Below are 13,007 nucleotides of genomic sequence, written 5' to 3'. Positions count from 1 at the left end.
TGCCACCTCTGCCCCTCACATTTGCCCAGCTAGACTTTTTAGGGCATTGCTTTGGCTTTGCTCAGGCCTTTCTGTGGTTGGCATATTTTCAGTGGCTCAGTATCACTTCAGTGGGGCCTCCTCAGAGAGTGCCTGTCCCACCACAAGCACTGTGTCCACTACCACTGTATTAGCTGTTTCTTGCTCTGTAACAAGTCACTTGAAAAGGTGTAGTGGTCTGAAACAAGAATAATCATTAGCTCATAGTTTCTGTGGGTCAGGAATTTAGTCAAGGGGTAGCAGTGATGACTGGTTTCTGCTCTTATGTCTGGATCTCAGCTAGAAGATGCAAAGGTAGGGGCTGGAATCCTCTCGTGTACCTGGCAGTTGATACTGGCTGTCACCTGGAACACCCACATACAGCCCACATGTCGGTTTCCTCCTGAGGTGGGCAGAGGGTTCCAGGTATCCCAGTAGAGAGAGAGCCAGGTGGAAGTCATGTTGATTTTATGATGTAGCCTCTGAAGTCACATAGTATCGATTCTGCTATGTTCTCTTAGTTCAAGCTGTCATAAAGGTTTGCCCAGATTCAAGAGGAGGGAAGATAGATCCTACCCTCTTGATACAAGTTCAAAGACCTTAAAAGAAGAGCATGGAGGATGGGGTTATAATGATGTGTCCCTTTTTAGAAAATAAATCTGCCATAGTTATTCCACTTATCCCGTGTCTTTGTAGTTATTTAGGAATCTAATCACCCCCTCTAAAACACAGCTTCCATTTCTTTGTCCAACTCCAAGAGGAGCATGGAAACATCAGCTTCATTACATGGCCTCCCTCATATGTGAATTTCTTATATCTGGCTCTCTAAATCTATCTGGGACTTTTTTTTTTTTTTTTAGATTTTATTTATTTATTTGACAGAGAGAGACACAGCAAGAGAGGGAACACAAGCAGGGGGAGTGGGAGAGGGAGAAGCAGGCTTCCCGCTGAGCAGGGAGCCTGATGTGGGACTCGATCCCAGGATCCTGGGATCATGACCTGAGCCGAAGGCAGACGCTTAACGACTGAGCCACCCAGGCGCCCTGGGACTTATTTTTTTATTCAACTAGCCGATGAAAAGCTGTGTATCAAGTCTGGACCCATCTAGTCTCTGTCACACCGGGCATGGGGGCGATGAAGGATCTTTGGCCATGGTCTGGGGTTTGTGATGGTTTTGCTCTGCTGACAAGATGCAGTATTTCTTCTCTGTACAATTCAAAATGTGGCTTTTAGGTGTCCATTTATACAACAGAGGACAGACTGAATGGTGAGCTTTGGTTGAATTTGAATCAGATGAACTGTTAGCCATAAAAAATAAGAGAAACTATGCGTCACAGATATATTGAAGAGTTCAAGCCACAGAATTAAAATGGATTGGTGGTAAGGCAACGTGGCAGGTGATAGCTCGAATGGCTTAGATGACTCGCCTCCAGATATAAGAAGAAATCATCAATAGTTGTTTCTCTGAGTTGGAAATCATGCCAAAGAGGACCGTGTTGCATGAGCCTCCTGGGCATGATTACTAGGAAGCCTTCTGCAGTTGGTGTCACTGGAATTGATAGAAAAGGCTTGAAAGAAACAAACAGGGTGCCAGGTACATTGAAAGCCTCAAGATCAGCCAGGCCAAAGTTAGAACTTACTATGATCCCGCATAAAAGCTTATAGCCATACATCAACCAGGTCCTCTGACAGGCCCATAACAATTGGAAGTGTAATGGCATCAGCAAGCAAGCCAGCTTTGAAAGGTGATGATGGTGCTTATGGTGGAAGTTAACATAGACCGAAGTTAGGAGAGGACAGTGGCCAGAGTTAGCATCAGAGCTACGGAGCAGGACCCAGGGTTTCCTCACCAGACGACTCAATACACATAGAAAATGGCCTCTGATAGAGTAACTGGCAAGCAAATATGACATTTGCTTCTTTTGAAGACACAGTAAGTTGGTGGGAATTGTGCAGCCACAGATACATAACTCTTCCTGATGAATGGTATAGTTGAAATCTGTTGCAGGACCTATGGGATCAGAGGCACTATATGGTGATGTCGGTGTCCAAGGCTAGAGGAAGACATTTGTGAGGTGGATGGGAGCTTTCTGAAGTTGAGTTGAGACACCCAACTCGGGGGTATTTAAGCAAAGATTGATGTCCATTTAAGTCCTATGAATATCTCTTAAGCATGTCCTTTTCTTGTCTCCATTTTTATGGCCTGAGCCCAGGCTCTTACCATTTCTTAACTGAATTAGAGCAGTAAGGCTCCAAAACAGTCTGTTTTCCAGGCTGCCTTGTCCTATACTCTGGCCTGTCTTTATTAACATGTCTCTCTCTTTCTCATGTTAGTTCTCCAGATGCCAAGGAATTAAAATATCCTCCAATTGTATGAGTCTAAGTACAGTTGACCCTTGAACAACACAGGGATATGGGGCACCAACACCCGCCCCTCCCACACACAATAAAAAATCTGCATATAACTGACACCCCCCAAGTTTAATAGCCTTCTATTGGCCAGGAGCTTCAACTGACAACATCAAGTCAATTAACATATTTTGTATGTCATATGTATTACACACTGTATTCCTGCAATAATACCTAATTTAATTTTTTTGGTATTTCTAGGCTACACAGTTCATCTGCGAGTTTTTCAGATTGTTGCAAATCTCCAAAAAGTTTTCCAATATGTTTATTGGAAAAAAAATCACATGTGAGCAGACTTGCATAGTTTAAACCCATGTTCTTCAAGAGTCAACTGTATATTATAGCTAAATTTTATATGTGTTGGAGTCTGGAGTAGCACCAAAGTATTGGATAGCCAGCAGGTACTTTTGTGAGTCAGGAGAAATTAGAAGCTGGATATTTAGCTAAAAAAAATCATCTTTGGGGCACCTGAGTGGCTCAGTCGGTTGGGTGTCTGCCTTTGGCTCGGGTCATGATCCCAGGGTCCCGGGATAGAGCCCTGCATCGGGCTCCCTGCTCAGTGGAGAGCCTGCTTCTCCCTCTTCCTCTGCTGTTCCCCCTGCTTGTGCGCTCTCTCTGTCTCTGTTAAATAAATAAAACCTTAAAAAATAAATTCATCTTCAGTATATGAAACCTCTTGTAAGGCTTTGAGAGTGGATTTGACTACATGGAAGAGAAGGAAGTGGGAAGAATCTTTGGAGGTACCTGCATTTGTGGAACAGGTGGAAGAATGGCAGGAAGTGAAATCTGAGAAACAAGGCAAGTGCAGGTCAAGGACCTGATCTAGCAGTGTTGATCGTCAGGGGGCTAGCAGGAGTAGGCCCAAGAAATGACCCTGGGCAGTTTCTGGTGACTTCATTCTTACCCAGAACAGTTTTTGTCAAGTGACCTAGGCAAGATTTCTGTGGGATAAGCAGATAATGAAAGATGAGGATGCCTCTTAACAGACTCCTCCAGCCTGTTTCTCGTCTCCAGCATGTTGGATGGTCATCACTGCCTTCCAGGTTGTTGTAAGGATTATATAAGAATGAGTATATAGAATTCCCAGCGAAGCTTCTGCCACATAGAAATGGCAGCAACTGCTCATCATCATCATTATTGCTATTATCTTTTTTATTTTTATGATGTTTTGATATTAATTTTATTAGAGTCTCTCTAAGGTGTCCCATTTTTTTCTCTCTTAGATCTGTGACTTTGGCTTGGCCCGTGTTGCAGATCCAGACCATGATCACACAGGGTTCCTGACAGAGTATGTAGCCACACGTTGGTACAGGGCTCCGGAAATTATGTTGAATTCCAAGGTAAGGATCAGAGGTTTGCATAAAAAGAAAACCAAGAAGCGAAAGAACTTTGGATGTGTGGTGCAGTAAACCTCCCTCTCAGTAAGCCTGTGTCTACTAGGTTGAGGCTTGACCTGTCTGGCCAGAACGAAGCTGCTGTCTTAATCTCCAGTTCAGCATCGACCTTCTGGGCCCTGGGATTTGGCCTCTCTACCTCTGCTGGAGTAGTGCTGATTTGTTGTAGGGGGGGACGTGTCTATCTGGTTGCTGTTAACAATCAATTGTCTGTGTCCTAGCCCTTGGTCAACTTTCCTGAAGTCCTGCCTATGGCAGCTTTTACACCTGCTGCTGCCACAGCTGAGTACAGGCTGGGTTTGTTAGAGGTTATCCGATAGTGCATATTTTTTCTGAAGGTGCACCAGTGCTGTTAATAAAGGTCAGATTTATCTGGTAGTGAAGAATGTCTCTTCAGCAAAATTACACCGTAGTTTGAAGAAAACGTAGGTGTGACAATAAAAAATTTAAAAAACAAAACAAAACGTAGCTGTGGAAAGAATAGGAACTACTATGGATTCTTTCAAAATTATATGGTAGTCCTGCTTCCATATGCACCTCTTCATCTCAGAGTGTCTGTGGAGAGTGCGTACAGGTGGGAGGCAAACATTTCTAACAATATCTCTGTCTTGGTTGTAAGAAATGATTGAATAAATTTATAAAAGCAAGAAAAAATGAAGTATGATATCTTTGTTAGGTTTATGAGCCAGGTGGCAATCATTGAGGACTGCTGTGGAGATTGAGATTCAGTATTTTTAATATATCATTTGCAAATAGTATTGAATGAAGTGCCAGATTTAAGAAAGTAAGTGGACCCAACATACTTCTATATCTAATATCTCAAAATTAGGAGATTTTGAACTTAATTCCATCTCTTGGTTTGCAAACTACCCCCAGTACAAGGTGGGCAAAGAAAACCTGAAGAGGCAGACCACTCCAGGTTGGTAGTGGCAGTCTTAATATGTAAGGGAACTTATTACAAGGCTTGTCTTGGGCAGCCACAAGGTGAGTAAATCTTGGTACTCATCTGCCAAGCCTTAAAAGTTTATATAGAAGCCTTAACTGGGCTCAGTCAGATATACTGCCCAGATGGTCTCAGAAACATCTATTCTTTCAAGGCTACATCCTTGAAAATGGCTCCTGCTGCGGGAACGCTGGGCAGAGCACGTATTCCAGGGTAGAGGAGGGGGTGAGGAGCTTCCTGTTGCCGGGGTCCAGCTCAGGGATCAGCTGGGAGTCATGGCATTATGATGACCTTCTTCAACACCATCTGTTGTTAATGTAATGTTAAGATACATGAAGAAAAGCAATAAAAGTAGGCATTGGGCCTTGTGTCTCAGATCTAGGAACCAGAAATCGACCCAAGAAGCTTTAAGGGAATTAGTGAGCCCATGGGCTTCACTCTCTTCCTCCATCCTTTATAAATAGAAGGGCTTGAGATAAACACTAAGTTGCTTTGTGAGGAAATGGAATTTGTTTAAAGCAGTTAGTTATTCTTGATATACATTTGTTCAGTTTAGTTATAAAAGTAAAATTGCATTAAAATAAATTCCATTATAAAGAAGGATGTAGTGTAACAGATGTTTCAGAGAAGAAAATGCCATGTTGATTCTCATAATTCTGTATTACACATAATCCCAAATAGTAGGTTCTTTCTTTGGACTGGCCATGTGACAGCCATTCCAAACCAGAAGCATTTGCGCGCGCACGTGTGTGTGTGTGTGCACGCGCGCTCGTGTGCGCACTCTGCCTGCCGGTTATAAAGGAGAGCTGACAGTGCTTTTTATCCTGGTGCCTTGGTGGCCCTGCAGCCTCCATCCCAACTTGAGATGACTCCACTGTCTTCACCCTCTGGAGGGGAAATAACTAAACAGGATGGCCTCTGTGTTCTACAAGGTGCCCAGCACTTCTTGCTTGTAGAGTTAACTGTAATAACTGAGCGCGAATTCTTTTTATTTACAGCACCTCTAGCCTGAGAATGTTACTTCTAGGACCATATTCATTTTTTTCTTTTTATTTATTTATAACATTTTCAAACCCATAAAGAATTGAGAGTACAGTGAACACCCTTACACCCCTTCCCTGGGTTTACCAGCTATTAACACCTTACTACTCTTTCCCTGGCTATCTCTGCCTGCCTCTCTGCCTTCTTCTCTCTTCCCTTTGGTCAAACCTTCTGACACTTCACCAACATAAACTGACTTTACTTGTAGACGCTTTGGGCCATACTAATATTCATTAAAGGCAGAGGGGTGTTTTTTCCCCACAGCCATAGTACCCTTAGCACACTGAGACAATCAGCATTAATTTAGTGACATCCCAGTTATCCCACCCAAAAGTATTTTACAACTGTTTCTGTTTTATTTTCAGTCTATGATCTAATTCACGTTTCATGCATTGTGCTCACTCTAGAATAGTCCTCCCGCCCTTCCTGTCTTCTTCATGACATTGAATACTTTGCAGAGTACAGATTGGTTCCTTATGATTAGATTTAGGTCATACTTTTCTGGCAAGAACCCCATGGATTCTTGGAACTCATGTATATGGAGCTTCTGTTTCCCAGCAGTCTTACCCTGGTGGTTTACCGCTTGATGACCCCTTGCCTCTATCATTATATTGGGGGTTGCAAAATGGTGATTTCCAAATGTATTATTCTTTCTACATTAATTCACTGCCATTCTTATATAAAGAGCTTTCCATTTTTTTCTCTTTCTCTTCTTGTCTCCCACCTTTTTTTTTTTTTTTTTAATTTAGTCATTTTAGAGAGAGAGTGTGCACAAGCAGGGGGGCGGGCAGAGGGAGAGAGGAAGCCGACTCACCACTGAGTGGGGAGCCCAGTGCAGGGCTTAATCTCATGACCCCAAGATCACAACCTGAGCCAAAACCAGGAGTCCGACACTTAACTGACTGCACCACCCAGGCACCCCTCCCACCTTTGTTTTTAAAAACATTATTATGGACTCATGAAATACGTGCTGTCCATTATCATGTTTTTATTTTTATACTCATATTGTCCCCATTTTGGCTAGAGTGCTGTGTGTGTATTTGTAACATTTTATTTTCATAGAATTTTCAGCTTGCAAGAAAAGTATAAGGCAGTGGTTCTCAAATATTTGAGCCCCAAGATTCCTTCACTCTCTTAAAAAGATTCAGAGAGGGGCACCTGGGTGGCTCAGTCGTTAAAGCGTCTGCCTTCAGCTCAGGTCATGGTCTGAGGGTCCTGGGATTGAGTCCCACATTGGTCTCCCTGCTCAGGGGGAAGCCTGCTTCTCCGTCTCCCACTCCCCCCTGCTTGTGTTCCCTCTCTCACTGTGTCTCTCTCTGTCAAATAAATAAAATCTAAAAAAAAAAAGTATCAAAGATTAGGGGTTCCTGGGTGGCTCAGTAGGTTAAGCGTCTGACTCTTGGTTTCGGCTCAGGTCATGATCCTGAGGGTCATGGGATCAAGCCCCGTATCAGGCTCTGCACTCAACGTGGAGTCTGCTTGGGGCTCTCTCTGTCCCTCTGCCCCTCCTCCCTGTTCACTCACACAGACTTTCTCTAAGATAAATAAATATATCTTTAAAAAAAAAGAAAAAGTATCAAAGACCCTAAGCAAGATTGTTTATGTGGGGTTATATCCATCAGTATTTACTATATGGAAATTAACACTGAAATTTTTAAAAAGTATTAATATCTAAATAACAGTAATAAAGGTACTGCTTGTTAACATAAGTATTTTTCATAAAAAAGTATGTTTACTTTCCACAACAAAAACATTTTAGTTAGAAGAGTGACATTGTTTTCGTTTTTCAAATTTCATGGGGCCTAATAGACTGTTGCTGGACTCTCGCCTAGTTCTGCACTCAGTCTGTCCAGTAGGTTGTTTGGGTTTAAATCCATGAAGAAGAGTCTTCACATAGATACGTAATTGGGAAAGGGAGTATGTTAGTAGTCTTTTCAGCTACTTGTGACTATTCCTTTTTAATATTATGGTGAAGCTCAACAAAATGAAAGATTCATTGTGGAATCTGAAACCATGCCACTGAACTTTTTGTACAGTCTTATTAAAACCCATTGGTCTACCTTACATTCACTGATGCTTGGTTTTATAATATTTATAATATAATACTGGTTCACTGAGTTAAGCAGATCTTCTAGATATTGTTATATTTCCTGTACAGTATTGTCACATGTGTATAGCCTCTGGAAAAATCTCTTGTGCACTTGTGAGAGAATGAATGAAAAGGAAAACACCTTAGTAGTACAAAAGTAGTGTCACCCCTCAGATCCTTAGAGGGAAGCCACCGGGGCTCTGGACCACCTGGGAGAAATGCTGGCTAGAACTTCACTTCAGATTCAGACTCACCAGTTCTTTATCCTTTGTCTTGTTCGTTGTATCATTCTCTCTGTATACATGTGTAGATTTTTTTCCCTCTGAATCATCTGAGAGTAAATTGTAGTTGTGCCCCTTTACCCCTAAGCATTTCAGCATGTATTTCCTTAGAACAGTGTTTCTCATGTTCCTGAGGACATCTGGCAGTGTTTGGAGACATATTTGGTTGTCACAACGGGGAGAGGAATGCTACCTACTGGCATGAAGTAGTTAGAGGTCAGAGATGATGTTAAACGTCCTACGGCACACAGGAAAGGCTTATCCAGCCCAAAATGTCAGCAGTGCCAAGGTTGAGAAACCCTGCCATAGAAGAAGGATAGTCCCTAATATGACCATGGTGTAGTAATCAAAAGTGAGAAATTAGGGCGCCTGGGTGGCTTAGTCGTTAAGTGTCTGCCTTCGGCTCAGGTCGTGATTCTCGGGCTCCCTGCTCAGCAGGGAGTCTGCTTCTCCCTCTGACCCTCCTCCCTCTCATGCTCTCTGTCTCTCATTCTCTCTCTTGCAAATAAATAAAATCTTAAAAAAAAAAAGTGAGAAATTAAAAAGAAAAAAAAAAGGTGGGAAATATAACACAGATCCAATATTTCATGTATTATTTATATTTGGATTTTGGATATTGTCCCAGTAATCTTTATAGCTTTTCTCCCCCCTACTCCAGGCTCACACATTGTGTTGTTTCTATAGTCTCTTTCAGTCTGAAATAATTCCTCGGCCTTTCTTGACCTTGATCCTTTGGAAGGGTACAGGTGGCTGTTTTGTAGAATGCACCTCAATTTTGTGTCATGTATTCTGGGCATGAGTACCACAGAAACAATACTTTGTTCTCAGTGTATTGTATCAGGAGGCATAGATAGTTTATGTCCACATTGGTGAAATTCATGTTATTTTGGTTAAATGGTGTTCTCTGGTTCTTCACTATGTAATGGTGATAATTATTAGGTGATTAGGAATTTGTGGGAAAATACCTTAAGATTGTGTAAGTTATCTTCTTCATCATACTTTCAATCACTACTTTTACCATCCATTGATGATTTTGTAGCTCTATCGTTCCTTCATGGTTATCTTATTCAGTGGCTTCAGTTCCATAGCTAACATTCTGTATTTGATGTTCAAATTGTCCCAGGTTTTCTAATGGGAGCCGCTGTAACATATCCCCACTAATGTTGAGCACTTCCTTACTTTGTGGCACTAGACACTCTAGGCTTACCTCATAATATGTTCCCTGTCCCAGACTTGGAGCAGCCATTTCTCCAGGGAGCCCTGGTTCCTTTTAGTTATTTTGTGTTTTATTCATTTATGTATTTATTTATTAAGATTTTATTTATTTGACAGAGAGAGACACAGCGAGAGAGGGAGCAGAAGCAGGGGGAATAGGAGGGAGAAGCAGGCTTCCCGCCGAGCAGGGAGCCCAACATGGGGCTTGAACCCAGGACCCTGGGATCATGACCTGAGCCGAAGGCAGATGCTTAATGACTGAGCCACCCAGGCGCCCCTGTGTGTGTGTTTTAAATGTTCCTCTTTTTCTTTTTCTTAAAGATTTTATTTATTTATTTGACAGAGAGAGAGATAGCGAGAGCAGGAACACAAGCAGGGGGAGTGGGAGAGGGAGAAGCAGGCTCACCGCCAAGCAGGGAGCCTGATGTGGGACTCGATCCCAGGACTCTGGGATCATGACCTGAGCCGAAGGCAGACGCTTAACGACTGAGCCGCCCAGGTGCCCTAAATGTTCCTCTTTATTTAGTTTTGGCTCAAAGCAAAAGCTATTTTGGATTACAAGAATTTGGGGAATAATTATCTTGAAATTCAACCCCAGTTTATCATAGCTGCAGATCTATTCATTCTGTGTTCTGTGTTGATTTTTCACTGTGTTTCTCTAAACTTTAATATTTGGCTGAAGTTAAAAAATATATATATATATATTTGGCTGAAGTTTTTTTCTCTGTTCATTTATCACTATACCTAGCATTTTCCATAAAATTCAACTTACACTCCTTGGAGAGCTATCTTTTTTTACACTATTGTACGATTTAGATAATTATTCCAAGTCTTTTCACAGAATTCCTTTAAAAGAAAAATTATATCTGAAAATTGAATAGAAAAAGAAGACAAGAAATACAGATTGGTAAAATATGATGGAACCAGCACACAATACCCCCGTCCTCCCCCTCCGCTAGAGATGATGGGTTTTCAGCCTGACTTTTTTGAACATGATTTGCAGAATGGATAAAGATATTCTGGAAGTATAGCAGTGCCTCTTTTTTTGAGTTGGTTTCTAGGTTTTCAAAATGAATAAATAGGCCACAGATGTCCTAAAGCAAGGGCTGTTAATGTTTTTTCCTTTTTCCAGCTTCAGCTTATAAGGATGCTTTCTTTCAAATCAAAGGAATGAAGTATACTTTGGAAATTCTCATTTATTAATAAGCTAATCAACTTTGAAGGGAAATAAAATTACGTAATATTGGTTGTCCAACAACTTATAAGAAAGCCAAATTATTATGTGTATCTGCACACTCTCTTTTATTTCTGAATTATAGAGCCAAAGGAGAAGGTAAAATTCCTGTCAGCCATGTAACTGTCCTGTAGGAGGATCTTACTGTTTCCGGTAACATTACATACCATTCTCAGTCTTTCCTTCCTTCCCACTACAGGGCTATACCAAGTCCATTGATATTTGGTCTGTAGGCTGCATTCTGGCAGAGATGCTGTCCAACAGGCCCATCTTCCCGGGGAAGCATTATCTCGACCAGCTGAACCACATTCTGGGTAAGGTTACCGAACATTTTAGGGGCTAGATTTACTCAGTTCACCTGCCACAGTTTACATAAGAGTCACTTCATGAAACTAGAGTAGTTCTGACAACTCCTTAACCTATGAGTTTGTAATCTTGCTTGATTCCAAATATTAAGGATCCTTGTAAAAACTTTTAAGAAAGGTAAGCATGGGGAGATGGTGAGAAAACAATTATCAGGGCCCATTGTGCCCTGCAGCCAAAAGGTCAGTCTACCTGGGTCTGGATAATTAACAGCTAATTATTTTATGTTGTAGGTATTCTTGGATCCCCATCACAGGAAGACCTGAACTGTATAATAAATTTAAAAGCTAGAAACTACTTGCTTTCTCTTCCACACAAAAATAAGGTGCCATGGAACAGGCTGTTCCCGAATGCTGACTCTAAAGGTAAATATTTTAGTTGTTGATTATTTTTCTTAGACTTAGGTTTTTGTTTGTTTGTTATATTGGTTAAATCATTAGGTCCCTAGCCTGAAAAGTTAGTCTGTGGCAATTGGGTAATACCTTATTTAGTACTCACTCTGTTGCTTTCTTCCCTTTTATTTATGAGCAGGGGCAGTAGGGTATGGGAATCTGGGAATGATTGTGTAGTTTTCCACCTTTGCTTTTTATTTTTAATTTATTTTTATTTTATTCTTTTTTTTAAAGACTTTTATTTATTGGGGCACCTGGGTGGCTCAGTCGTTAAGCATCTGCCTTCTGCTCAGGTCATGATCCCAGGGTCCTGGGATCAAGCCCCTCATCGGGCTCCCTGCTCAGCGGGAAGCCTGTTTCTCCCTCTCCCCCACTTGGGTTCCCTCTCTCGTTGTGTCTCATTCTGTCAAATAAATAAATAAAATCTTTAAAAAAAATAGACTTTATTTATTTGAGAGAGAGAGAGAGAGGGCGCATGAGTGTGGGGGAGGGGAGCAGAAGGAGAGGGACAAGCAGACTCCAAAAGAGCATGAAGCCTGACGCGGGGCTCGATCCCACAACTCTGACATTGTGACCTGAGCCAAAATCAAAAGTCGGACACTTAATCAACTGAGCCACCCAGGCATCCCTTATTTTATTCTTTTTTAAAGTATGCTCTACACCCAACATGGGGCACGAACTTAACCATCTCAAGATGAAGGGTCACATGCTCTACCCATTGAGCCACGCAGATGCCCCTCTTTGCTCCTTTCAAAAAAGTTTTTTTTTTAAATGTTTTATTTATTTATTCATGAGAGTCAGAGAGAGAGGCAGAGGCAGAGGGAGAAGCAGGCTCCCCGCCTAGCAGGAAGCCCAATGTGGGACTCGATCCCAGTACCCTGGGATCATGACCTGAGCCGAAAGCAGACGCTTAACCATCTGAGCCACCCAGGCACCCTTTTTTTTTTTTTTTAATTATAGTTGACATACAATAAAAAATTAGTTTCAGGTATACAGCATTAGTGATTCCATAATTACATACATTATTAAATGCTCACCATGATAAGTGCATTACAATATTACTGACTATATTCCCTATGCTGTGCTTTTTGTCCCTGTGACTTATTTATTTTTAGAATGGGAAGTTTGTACCTCTTAATCCTCTTCACCCATTTTGCCCACCCCTCAAGCCGCCTCCTCATTGCTACTTCTTAACTTGGATTAAGTTCACATTTTTAGGATTCAGAAAATTTGGGAGTCTGCAAAACAAATTGTACTTTTTTCATCTTGTCATTGAATAATTTTTCAAGTCAAGTTTTTTCAAAGAATAACTTAGAATAAAATTCACCCTTTTTAGTTCTGTGGGTCTTTGACTTTTAACAAATATATGTAGTTACCTAACTGCCACCAAAATCAATATATGGAGTATTTTCATCACCCCCAAAAGTTGACTTGTGCCCTTTGTACTCATTTCTCTTCTTTAGTCCCTGATTTCATTTCTCTCTGTTACAGTTTGCCTTTTCCAGAATGTCCTAGAGTTATAATTATGTAGTATGTGGCCTCTTATGTCTGGATTCTTCCACTCAGCATAATGCATTTGAGAGTTACCAATTTCTTTCCTCCCTTCCCTTCCCTCCCCTCCCCTCCCC

The 13,007-nt window shown here is 41.5% G+C and overlaps 1 protein-coding gene across 2 annotated transcripts in view; it reads left to right on the top strand.

The window, feature by feature from the left end:
* MAPK1 (mitogen-activated protein kinase 1) overlaps positions 1-13,007 on the top strand; it is a 109,385-nt gene that overhangs the window by 70,452 nt on the left and 25,926 nt on the right. For both annotated transcript variants that reach the window (XM_034989209.1, XM_034989210.1), the window contains exons 4-6: positions 3,651-3,767; positions 10,824-10,938; positions 11,221-11,352. In XM_034989209.1, the coding sequence (XP_034845100.1) occupies positions 3,651-3,767; positions 10,824-10,938; positions 11,221-11,352 (364 nt within the window). The remainder of the gene's footprint in view (positions 1-3,650; positions 3,768-10,823; positions 10,939-11,220; positions 11,353-13,007) is intronic.

This window comes from Mirounga leonina, unplaced genomic scaffold, assembly GCF_011800145.1.
Source record: "Mirounga leonina isolate KUSES-001 unplaced genomic scaffold, KU_Mleo_1.0 Mir_481, whole genome shotgun sequence".
Classification (NCBI taxonomy): Eukaryota; Metazoa; Chordata; class Mammalia; order Carnivora; family Phocidae; genus Mirounga; species Mirounga leonina.
The sequence above is the reverse complement of the archived record's forward strand: the minus strand, read 5'-3'. Positions and strand labels throughout refer to the sequence as shown.